Source organism: Diabrotica virgifera, chromosome 2, assembly GCF_917563875.1.
Source record: "Diabrotica virgifera virgifera chromosome 2, PGI_DIABVI_V3a".
NCBI classification, from domain to species: Eukaryota; Metazoa; Arthropoda; class Insecta; order Coleoptera; family Chrysomelidae; genus Diabrotica; species Diabrotica virgifera.
The window spans coordinates 65,498,402-65,511,027 of record NC_065444.1 but is presented as its reverse complement, the minus strand read 5'-3'; the positions used below and the strand labels follow the sequence as shown (position 1 = coordinate 65,511,027).

General features: G+C 31.9%; 1 protein-coding gene across 3 annotated transcripts in view; it reads left to right on the top strand.

Moving 5' to 3' along the window:
* The window catches only part of LOC114335779 (dynein axonemal intermediate chain 4-like), a 58,350-nt gene that overhangs the window by 24,749 nt on the left and 20,975 nt on the right, over positions 1–12,626 (top strand). For all 3 annotated transcript variants that reach the window (XM_050642616.1, XM_050642615.1, XM_050642617.1), the window contains exon 4: positions 5,931–6,340. In XM_050642616.1, the coding sequence (XP_050498573.1) occupies positions 5,931–6,340 (410 nt within the window). The remainder of the gene's footprint in view (positions 1–5,930; positions 6,341–12,626) is intronic.

The window sequence follows — 12,626 nt, the reverse complement described above, 5'->3', positions numbered from 1 at the left end:
CACTAGCTTACCATGGATGAATTCCAGTGTGTCAAAAGTTTTTTGAAAAACGCTGTGTATATTCTCAAATGATATAATAAATGCTGTAGCTAACAGTGATTCTACTGGATGATATTCTAAAGATGACAATAGCGGAAAACGGTAACCAGTTAATAAAAATATCAGAAGATATTGGTTTGAATAAAAAAAACTCCTACTCTACGCCCTAAAAGGCTAAAACAAATTTCATCCCAAAAAGCAACCATAGACTTACCAACTCCGGGCAATTTACCAAAGTTGTATCAAAGTACCTTTCTAATAAGTGAAGCAAAGAAAACCGATTTGATAAAGATGTGCCAAGAAAATATTTTCCAGAAGAGGTGCATGCTTGAATAACAAATTTAAAAACCGGTAATTATATCGTAGATCGAATTCCAGGCATAATGATGTGAGAAGAATCGGAAGAAGACACATTTTACCTTTTAATTTTCTAAAAAGAATGCAGATTAATTTAGTTTTGTTGGAATAATATACAATTAACTTTTATTTTATAATTAAAAAAATTCAAAATAAAAACCAATAAAGTCAAAAATGTTATACTCATTCAACGAGGTAAACCCCGATAAATATCACGTTTTATTTTTTTTTGTAAAGACGTTTTTATAAATTAAACTTAAAATAAATTATTCTAACTAAATATTAAATTCTCTACCATTTGGCTTTAACAAATATTTGATAAAACTTCCTACGACGATTTAAATCTTCTTCAAACTTCCTAAAATCTTTAATCGCGATTATCTCTAAACAATGGTTTTGTTAGTTATCGGGTTTTCGCTCGAACCCCTCGTAATGATGTCATGCTACTATACATTATACATATAATAACATATCATTAATTTAATTTCTAAATATATTCTTCCATATTATATTAATTTTTCTTAATGTGTATGCGAGTTTGGGGTGTTATGATTAGGATCGTATCCAACTTGGTGTCAATGTATTTTGGATTTATCATAGTTACGCCTGACTTTGCGACCCTGACAGAAGTGGTGGTGACATTTAGTGACTGTCTCAATTAGAATCAAACAAATTTATCTATTGGGTTGGCCAACTATTACTACACTGCGCATCAGAGAAAACGGGCACCCCAAAAAATGGGCCATTGTCATGTTTTTTATTCATTGGCTTATGTTGGATAATACAAAAGTTAGGTACTTTAACAACTAACCATGTTCTTCATCAGTACAAGGTGTTTCTAAATAAATGCGACAACCTTTAAGGGGTAATTCTGCATTAAAAAATAATGACCGTTTGCTTTATAAATATATGTCCGCAAATGCTTCGTTTCCGAGATACGGGATGTTGAATTTTTTCTTACAAACTGACGATTTATTTATTGCCCTAAAACCGGTTGAGATATGCAAATGAAATTTGGTAGGTTTTAAGACGTAGTTATTGCACATTTTTTGACATACAATTAAGAATTTTATGTTCACCATTTGCGCGCATACGGGTAATATGACCGATCATATTACGCGTATGCATCCCAATGGTGAATATAAAATTCTTAATTGTATGTCAAAAAATGTGCAATAACTACGTCTTAAAACCCACCAAATTTCATTTGCAGATCTCAACTGGTTTTAAAGCAATAAATAAATCGTCAGTTTGTAAAGAAAAATTGAACATCCCGTATCTCGGAAACGAAGCATTTGCGACATAGGATTATTAACAAACTGTCATTATTTTTTAATTTAACCCCTTAAAGTTTGTCGCATTTATTTAGAAACACCCTGCACTGATGAAGAACATGGCTAGTTGTTAAAGTGCCTAACTTTTGTATTATCCAACATAAGCGAATGAATAAAAGAACAGAATGTTAAGAAAACCTGAGGCTATAGTTGGGTTTTAATTTCAGTAACCAAGTATATTCAAATGGGAAATAAGCCACAATTTTACCTAAAAATGATTTTATTAACGTTTCGACGCCCAAGTCGGGTGTCGTTGTCAAAATATAAAATAATACTAAATAAACAAAAATGTTGTTGCTTAGTAAAAAATTCTTCTAATAATTTATTTAATCTGACTCATTTATATCGGCAATTCAGACACGTATTATACATTTCAAAGTAGACGACTTTAAAATGATATTGCCAATATTGATGAGTTGCGTTCCTGGGACGACTTTACTAAAAATACTTTACTTAATACCAAAAGGCTTGAGGTTACGGCCAGCATACTCAAGCAGAAGACTCCAAAATATTTTACATAGAGCCAGTGTGTCAATGATCCGGGAAAGGTTACAATTTCATAGATCAAATTTATTTTTTATTGAACAAGACATCGTAAGTATTGAAGATTTGCTTTACGGAATGATATCAAATTCTGATTTTGATCGAATTATTTTTAGTTTACACATAATTTATCAAAATTCATATCAGAAACAAAGAAATATACATTTAAATAAATTTAATATTCTTTTAGAACAAAATAGTATACATACTTTTGATAACCTAAATAGAAATAATGACATATTAGCGACAGTTGTCAATCTATCAAATAGACATTTAAATGCAACGGAAAATTTGGTATTGTCAAAAGGTTTAAACTGTGCTGTCACTCATCCATCTATTCCAAAATTAGACATAATTAGCGCAGTGGAAAAAATATCCCAGTGTTTACCAACTCATGAAAAAGAACAATATAGGGTACTATGCAAACTTGAATTGGAAAAATCTAATAAAATTGAACAGAACATCAGCAAAGATAAAATGAAAGCTTTAAAAACTTTAAAAAATGATGACTCCATAACAATCCTACCAGCGGATAAAGGAAAAGCAACTGTAATAATGGATAAAGTACAATATGAGGACAAAATTACAGATCTAATTACAAATGGACCTTATGCCAAATTAACGAAGGATCCAACGAAGACACTGGAAAACAAAATCTATAGAACTTTATTCAAATTTAAAAATTACCTAACGTACCATCAAAGAAAATTAATGACACCTCATTACAGTAAGACACCACATTTTTATGGAGTACCGAAAATTCACAAAGCAAATATTCCACTTAGACCTATTTGTAGTACCATCAATTCTCCTTGTAGTGAACTATCAAAATTTTTATTAAATATTATAAAACCATTTGCAAATAATAATGACACATTTATAAAAAATACACAACATTTTTTAAACAAATTATCAAATATTGAATTTAATCCAAATAATATTTTAGTAAGTTTTGACATAAACAGTTTATTTACAAATGTGCCATTAGATAAAACTTTAGACATAATCAAAACGAAATTAGAAAATGATAATACATTAACAACTAGGACAAGACTAAATGTATCAGCTATAATGGAGTTATTGACATTATATACTAATAATACCTATTTTCAACTAAATAATGAATTCTATAAACAAAATTTTGGTCTCGCAATGGGCTATTCTTTATCTCCATTATTGGCTAATATATTTATGGAGGATTTCGAAACTAATATCATTTCTAAACAAAATTTAAAACCCACAGTATGGTGGAGATATGTAGATGATGTGTTTTCCATATGGCCTCATAGATCAGAATTGTTGGATACATTCCTGAATATTATAAACGATCAAGAAGAGACAATAACATTTACAATGGAAAAGGAATACAATAACACTTTGCCTTTCCTCGATGTTTTGGTCTCAAAGAAGGGTACTGGATATGAGACTCAAGTGTATAGAAAACCAACACACACCAACAGATATCTCAATTACAAATCAAATCATAACATCAACGTTAAAAAGGGAATCATTAAATCCTTATATGATAGAGCCAAAATTACTTGTTCTAACGAAAATTCATTTCTAGAAGAAAAACAATTGTTAACATCTGTGTTATTAAAAAATGATTATCCCATATCGTTTATAAATAAGGAATTGTCAAGATTGGATCGAATGGAACAGAACAACTTAGAAAGGGATCCTACAACATTCACAAGAAATAATACGAGGAAAATATCAATACCATATGTAAAAGGACTATCCGAGAAACTTAAAACAATAGGAAATAAATTCAACATATCAACAACATTCAAAACAACAAACACATTGAGATCTATTCTATCTAAAACTAAACCTAACAGTGAACAAGAAAGAACAAAGAATTGTATTTATAAAATACCTTGTGAATGCGAACAATTTTATATAGGTGAAACGTCAAGACCATTAGACGTTAGAATAAATAAACATCAGTCTTATATAAAAAATAGAGAATTTGATAGATCTCAAATATGTCAACACGCATGGGATAATGAACATAGAGTTCAGTGGAGAGATTCAAGTATAGTCCTAAAAGAAGCAGATAGTAAAAAGAGAAAAATCAAAGAAGCGGCTCTAATTATGCTAAATGAAACCAATTGTGTCGCAAATTCCTCGGTAGAATGCAGTAGGATGTGGTTACCCATATTAAAGGAGGAAATCAATAGAAAGAAAATACCACAATTAGTAAATCAGTAACATATCGAGTTAGTACATATTTAGTATTTTAGTATTATTTAAAATATCAAGTCAGAATTTGGTATTACTTTTGAGAGTAAACTAAATGTAAACCCAAATACTTACGATGTCGGGATAGTATCACGAGGTTTTTCCTGGTTTTCCCTCGTGATTTACTATGGAATCTCTAACGCGAGAATTTCAGTGCCACCGTTGCATTTGGTTGTCTTTTTAAAGACAGATCACATGCTATGATTTTTTGTGGCGGATATTCTTGAGTTGGGATTGATTTCATGTAATCGAATGAACTATCTTTTAGTAAAGTCGTCCCAGGAACGCAACTCATCAATATTGGCAATATCATTTCAAAGTCGTCTACTTTGAAATGTATAATACGTGTCTGAATTGCCGATATAAATGAGTCAGATTAAATAAATTATTAGAAGAATTTTTTACTAAGCAACAACATTTTTGTTTATTTAGTATTATTTTATATTTTGACAACGACACCCGACTTGGGCGTCGAAACGTTAATAAAATCATTTTTAGGTAAAATTGTGGCTTATTTCCCATTTGAATATACTTGATTATAAAAATGCCACAAGAAAATAGCTTCAGAACAACATTAATTTCAGTATTTTATAAATGCTAGAATATTCCACAGGGTGTTGCGAACTTTAAGAAAAAAGCACAGTTTGATTCGTACACCCGGTATACAATGAAAATTTACCTGTTTAGCAACAATATTATTACAGCGATATTGTTAAAGAATAAGGCTATTGGGACCGTGCAAGTTCGGCAAAGCGACACCTATTTCTACTCTCTGCAACTTTATTCGCACTTTTAATTATATTGGCCAACTATATTAGTCCTGGTTACTGAATAATTGTCAAGGCCATAGTCCAAAAAAATAATAAGAAAAAATACGATTCTGGTTATGTTATTAAAACGTAAACAATTGTATGTAGTAAATAAAATTAGTTATTAAAATACAGTACTGCAAGCAAAATACAATTAATTAAATTTACCGTTATATAATAATTGCATATCATATCAATATTGTGGAGCAACATATAATTTTTCTTCTTCAATGTCTTCAATGACAGTAGATATGAAATGTACGTCAATTTGACAATTTCAATTGACAATATGAATTATTTAAGAAAGTTGCAATATTTCTCCGCCATTCGCGCACGATCGTTTCTCAATTCCCTTCCAAGTACTTGCACACTGCGAATAACATTAAAAAAATTACGTAAATCGGACAACAAGTTTAGGAGATACGAGACATTAAAAATGACCCATTTTTTGGGGTGCCCGTTTTCTCTGACGCGCAGTGTATATAAACAATGGTATTATTATTGTTCTCTGTTGTTTTCTCTTTTCAAATTTACGAATATATTTCCTTTATGCAATATACACTGAACCAATACACAATTTAGATATATTTTTTTGTTTCATCAGGTCTTGCGGTAAACGCATTCAGTTGGAATCCCAAAAATAAAGACCTGCTGGCAGTTGGATACGGCAAGTTCTTCTTCCACGACACCTTAACAGGCCTAGTCTTGATATGGAACATAAAAAATCCAGTCCAGCCGGAAAGAAAGTATAGCTTCGCAGAACCTGTCACTACTTTAGATTTTTCGAACAGCAATCCAGTACTGCTAGCGGTAGGATTCTATAACGGGTCTGTAAAGGTTATTAATATATCCAATAGAGACGTTACCATTATCGGCGAGAATGTACCTACGTTTGAGCCGGTATGGAGTATCATTTGGCAATTTGGTAGGAACGAAAAGAGGAACGAAGAAATGGTGATGGCGACGTTCGATGATGGAAGGATTTGTGCTTATTCTGTACAAAGGAAACTAGAGGTAAAGGAATTGGATATTTCTGTTCTAGAAGTCGACTTGCCTAATTGTCTTGTTATCTTTCTATCTTGGATTATATCAAAATAAATACTTCACAGGTATTAGCCTAGGAACCGAAGCTTTTCACCTCGCAATTTTTACAAAATGGATCGATTTGTTTGAAAATTTGAGAATAGGTAGTGGATAGTCCAAGGATCAAAATCTATATGATACCGAAGGTCGCTTTTACCACGGGGGTGGTTGCCACTCCATCTAGGGGTGGAAATTTTTTATTATATTTTGACCGCAAAAGTTGATAAAAACATTCATTCTAAGCAAAAAATGTTCTATATATTTTTTTGATAAAATTAACAGTTTTCGATTTATTCGTTATCGAAAGTGTTAGTTTAATTATCGAAAAAATCAATGTTTTTCGATAATACTCATTTACGATTCACTCAATTTTTGCCGTGGAAAATTTTTTTTCAAACCAAGTTCTTGGGAATTAAATAACCTACAATTTCATAATTAAAGATTTTTTCGTATCTCTGGTGCTAATCTTTATATTCTGAAAAAAAGGGCATTTTTTACCAAACTACAAAAATTCGTTATTTGCTTTTAACTCCAGTTATTTAAAAACTAATTATTCTAAGCCAGTCAAACTTCTAGAATCTATTAATAATACATAAATAAAGAAGAATGAATAAGGCCAATGACTAAAAACACCGCTAACTTACATTATTATGCTTCCAATTGGATTTATCCTTTTTTTTCAAAAAAATATATTGATTTTTTACCCGTAACTTTTTTATTTTCAACCTAGAAAGTTTATTAAAAAAATAATTTTGTAGGTTTTTAGAAGATCTATAAGCTTATTAAATATTTTTAAAATCGTCAGTCGCAAAAAGCGGTGACCTTTAAAGGGTTAGTAAACGTGGTTTTTGCATGTTATTACAAGTTTTAATTGTCAATAGCTCACTCAATTTTTGCCTTAGAAATAGTATATTATTCAACGAGCATGTAATGATGGCTATTACTTACGATGATGAAGTTTGCGATACGAGCCGTAGGCGAGTGTCGTAATTCATCAGAGTGAGTAATAGCCATTACATGCGAGTAGAATACTATACTTTTTCTACGACCTTTTTTTTATTTTAATTAGTAAAAAATTTAATTATCAACTATTCGAGCTTTGAATTATAATAATTTACATGAATACCTAAATGCTACTTACCCCTAGTACGTGGCTGAATAATTGGTTGCCTACTATTACCAAATTATTATTTATTGTAAAAATACAACTAGAAATAGGCCATAGGCAATATAAGTTCTATTCGTTTCCGAAAAATTATAAGCTTAAATTTGTACCTACTGTCAATTAATCTAATAAACAGGAAATGGCTGTTGTTGGTGGACGTATTTCAATAGTTATAATGTATATTTACATTTAACTATATATAATATAATACAGTATTGCCCAAAATAAACAGTACTGAAACTGAAACACAGATGTTCCTTTGTGCGCGCTGTCATATTCAAATTAACTAGTATGGACCTATCAAGTAATCCTTAAACAATTAATTATTAAGGCCTAATTGTTAAAAATGGTGTTAAGTGCAGAGGAGAAAGTGTTTCTTGTGGAGCATTATTTTCGCTCATACGGAATCGGCCGACGTAATAGTGCAAGTCTGCAATACGTGTGTGATCAATTCACACAACGGTTTAATAAGCGTTGTCTAAGTAATGCTGTAACTTTCAACAACGTTGAAAATTACAGCATTACTTGGAAAACGTTTATTAAACCGTCGGTCGTGTGAATTGATCACACACGTATTATTGCAGACTTGCACTATTACGTCGGCCGATTCCGTATGAGCAAAAATAATGCTCCACAAGAAACACTTTCTCCTCTGTACTTAACACCATTTTTAACAATTAGGCCTTAATAATTAATTGTTTAAGGATTACTTGACAGGTCTATACTAGTTAATTTGAATATGCCAGCGCGCACAAAGAGACATCTGTGTTTCAGTTTCAGTACTGTTTATTTTGGGCAATACTGTAATATAACTATACATAATATGTTATAACATATTAAACACAATATAACTTGAAAAATAAACATAATATTAGTTATAAATTCCAATTTACATAAACAAAATGAGCTAATGTCACTGTCACTAAAATAAATGATAAACGTCAAAATTTTTAGTAAACAAGATATAAACGTACAAATATACTGACATTGTTACAGTTAAAATTCCTTTAAAAATTTTTCGAAGTTAATTATTGATATAAATTACAATAATTATTGTATTAAATAAACAACTTTAAGTAATTTTATTTGCAGTTTATATACGATTAATATTAAAAGTGGCATGCGTCACTTGAATCTAACTTCAGCCCGTGAGTAATGACCCGTGAGTAACTTCAGCCCGTGAGTAATGAATTATTACTCACGGGTACAGTAATGGGTGCTATTATCTATGAAAAAATAGCGAATAATAAGCATGTTATTAAACGGTCGTAGAAAGACATTTTTACAAACCAGGTTCTTGAGAATTAAATAAACTACAATTTCTTATTTAAACGTTTTTTCGTATCTCTGCTACTAATCTTTCTAATCTGAAGAAAATGCCATTTTTTTAAAAACTCAATAATCTAAGCCGGTCAAACTTCTAGAACCTATTAATTATACATAAATAAAGAAGACCAAATAAGATCAATGACTAATTTTAATACGGGTGGTGATTAGGATGTTGCTTCGGATCACTTTTTCGCTGAAAAAAATAGGGACTGACATTCTTTTCATTATAAGTCACTTTAATTTTTGAGCTAGAGACTTTTCTTTATTTCTGAAGATAGATATTCTTAAATAATTTAAATTAGTTTAACAAGTTATTCTCGAAAAATGCATAGTTTTCTCGTCTTTTGACTTTGAAACTACAATATTTAGCATTTGACGAAGAAGAGCTAAAATATAATAAAGTATAGCTCGATTAGTGTTGGTCTTAAAGAAAATAAAAAAAAAACGGTTTTTTTATTTTTTAAACGGTACATTTTTGTTAAGTAAAGTTGTTTTGATAAAACGAAAACTTTTGGAGTTATTAGCAGAAAACTTATTAAAAACATTAATTTTTCGATATAAAACTAACACTGTCGATAGCGAATAAATCGTAAACTATTAATTTTATCAAAAAAATGTATAGAACGTTTTTTGCTTAGAATGAAGTTTTTACCGACTTTTGAGGTAAAAATATAATAAAAAATTTCCACCCACGAGATGGGGCGGCAACCACCCCCATGGTAAAAGCGCCTTTCGGCATCATATAGATTTTGATCCTTGGACTATCCACTAATTATTCTCAAATTTTCAAGCAAATCGATCCATTCTGTAAAAATTGCGAGGTTTTGTAATATTTTAAGCTTCATCACTTGGACTATATGTCTAATATTTATCTCTCGATATGTCTTTCTTGACATCTATCTTCTATCATCTAGCATATTGAACGTACTCTCTCTTGCACGCTCTCTTGTTGAATATCTGCCTATATCCTATTTTGATATGGATATATATTTCACTCATACACCTTATAGAATTTTCCCCTCTGCCCTTTGTATCCGTCGTTCTTCTTTCATTTTATTTACCGACATTCAGTGCCGTATATCACAGCTAATCTTACAATACAGCGATCGTTTTCTTTCACGCATCCTACTGTAATCCTAATTAAAAGAACACAAATGGCATGGGCCGCTTTCAGTAAACGATATTATTATACATAGCATAATATATCTTGAAAACACCTTCATTCCTATAAGCATAAAGAAAAAGGTGTAAACACATGCATACTACCAGTTTTACGAGACCGTAGCCCTTATCAGGGAAATCTGCTAAAACACCAGAAACAACTCGAAGGGCAATGGAACACAACATGCTTGGAATATAACTGAGAGAAAATTAGGACAGAACGAAGATCTGGGATATTGTGGAAGAAATAACAAAACTAAAATGGCGTTAGGTCGGTCACATATGATAATAACAGGCGGACACGGGGATCCTAGAATGGAGATCAAGGGGGTGACAAGAAGCATGGGAAGACCTCAGAAGAGCTGGGTAGACGACATAAGACTTCTTTTTCGGGTTCCTTCCCGACAGTGGCGTAGCTAGCCCCACAGGGGCCCCGTATCAAAGTTTGTCGCGGGGCCTTTTTCCACGACTGATATGGGATAGTGCTAAAAAAATGTTCAACAAAAGCAGCAAAAAGGCGTGTATAGAATAGAATAGAAATATACTTTATTGCCACTGAAAATTTTACAATTTTATAGACAAAGCGTAGGTACAAAGAGTAGGAAAAAAAACAACAACAAATACAGTTTACTGAAATTAAACAAATCGTCATTATTATTACAAAATAAAAGATAATAAATAAAACAAAGCAATACAGGGTGCTTCATTAATAATTGGAAATATTATAGCTGTAGATTCCTGGGTTCAAAATATTACGGTTTAACACAAATCACCTCCGAAAAGGCTTCCTAAGGGAGCTGGAGCTCTTTGAAGATGGTGCCTTTTAATTAGTTTTTTTTTGAAATACCTCTAGACATCTATAATGCCATATAATGACATTTTTGCGTCCCTTCTATTAAAATATTATGTTTTTCATCGATACTTTACGATAGAAAATGCAAATTTGTATAAATAAACACCAAATCACTGTAAAATCGCATAAAATAACATTTTGAGAAAAAAAGAAGAAGAAGATTTTTTGACCTTAAATATCTCATTTTTACGTCCCGCAGAAGCTATATACCAATTTTCAGACAAATCGGAGGTCCAAATTTTTTTTTGCTCCAAAATTGAGTGATTTGAAATGGAATGACCCGTATACATGTTGTATTATGTACTGTAAATCTTCCATGTCACTTGCAAATATGACCGTATCGTCCGCATATCTAATATTATTAATGCTATTTCCGTTGACCAAAATACATTCCACAATATCCAATAAAGCTTCTTGAAATATCACTTCACTGTAGACGTTGAATAAGAGTGGTGAAAGTATGCACCCTTTTCGAACTCCTCTAAGTATACTTACTTCCTCTGTCAGTTCTCCTTCGACTCTTACTCTTGCTTTCTGATTTTGATACAGATTCGATATAATTTGTAGATCTCTACTATCTATGTTTTTGTCTTAAGAATACTTAAAAGCTTTTAATGTTGAACTCTGTCAAAATCTTTTTTAAAATCTATGAACCAAGCATATATGTCCTGATTCATATCCAGACATCGTTGTGTCAGAACATTGACTCCGAATAATGCTTCTCTAGTTCCTAGACCCTTTCTAGACATAAGACTAGTGGCAGGCAAACGGTGGATTAGATTGGCGTAAGATAGAGAAATTTACTGCTGCAGATTACTGCTCTTCCGGAGTCAAGATGGCTGGGGAAAGGTGTCAGGGGCACTAAAATGCACACAATTCTATATAGTGGGAAGAAACAATTGCACCCACTTCTTCAACCTAACAATGATAAACATTCATTGTCCAACAGAAGAACAAGAGCAACATACAAAGGAAAGCTTCTACCAACAGCTGGAGATAGTATATGATAGTGCGCCAAAAAACGACATCAAGATTATAATGGGTGATATGAATGCTAAAATAGGCAAGGCGCCGCAGTTTTATGGCACAATAGGAAAACACTCACTGCACAATAAAACAAGCGAGAATGGAGAGCTTTTGATCAATTTTACCACAAATAAAAACATAGTTTATAAGTTGGTTATAAGTTCCACATGCTTCCCACATAAAGACATACATAAAATGACATGGATTTTACCAGATGGAACAACAAATCAAATTGACCATGTGCTGATAGACAAAAGGGCAGCCAGTAGTATCTGCGATGTGAGAACACGACGAGGAGCATGCTGTGGATCAGACCATCTTTTACTACAAACCAAATTTAGATGCAGAGTTAACAGGGAAAGAAACGAAAGACAACAACAAAAACTGGACCTGGAAAAACTGAAGATCCAGGAATGTAAAGAGAAGTTCGAACAAGAAGTAGCAAATGAGTTAAGGACGCTAAAACTGCACTCCATAGAGGGCAAATGGAGTAATATCAAAACAGCAGTACTGACAGCAGCAGCGTTCACCCTGGGAAACAAGAAAAAGGGGAGCATGGTTTGATGCTGAGTGCAGACAAGCAATAGAGAAAAGAAATGAAGCACACAAAATGTACATAACAAGAAGAACACGGGAAAGACGAACATTATTTGAAGTCGCAAGACGGAAAGCAGACAAGATAT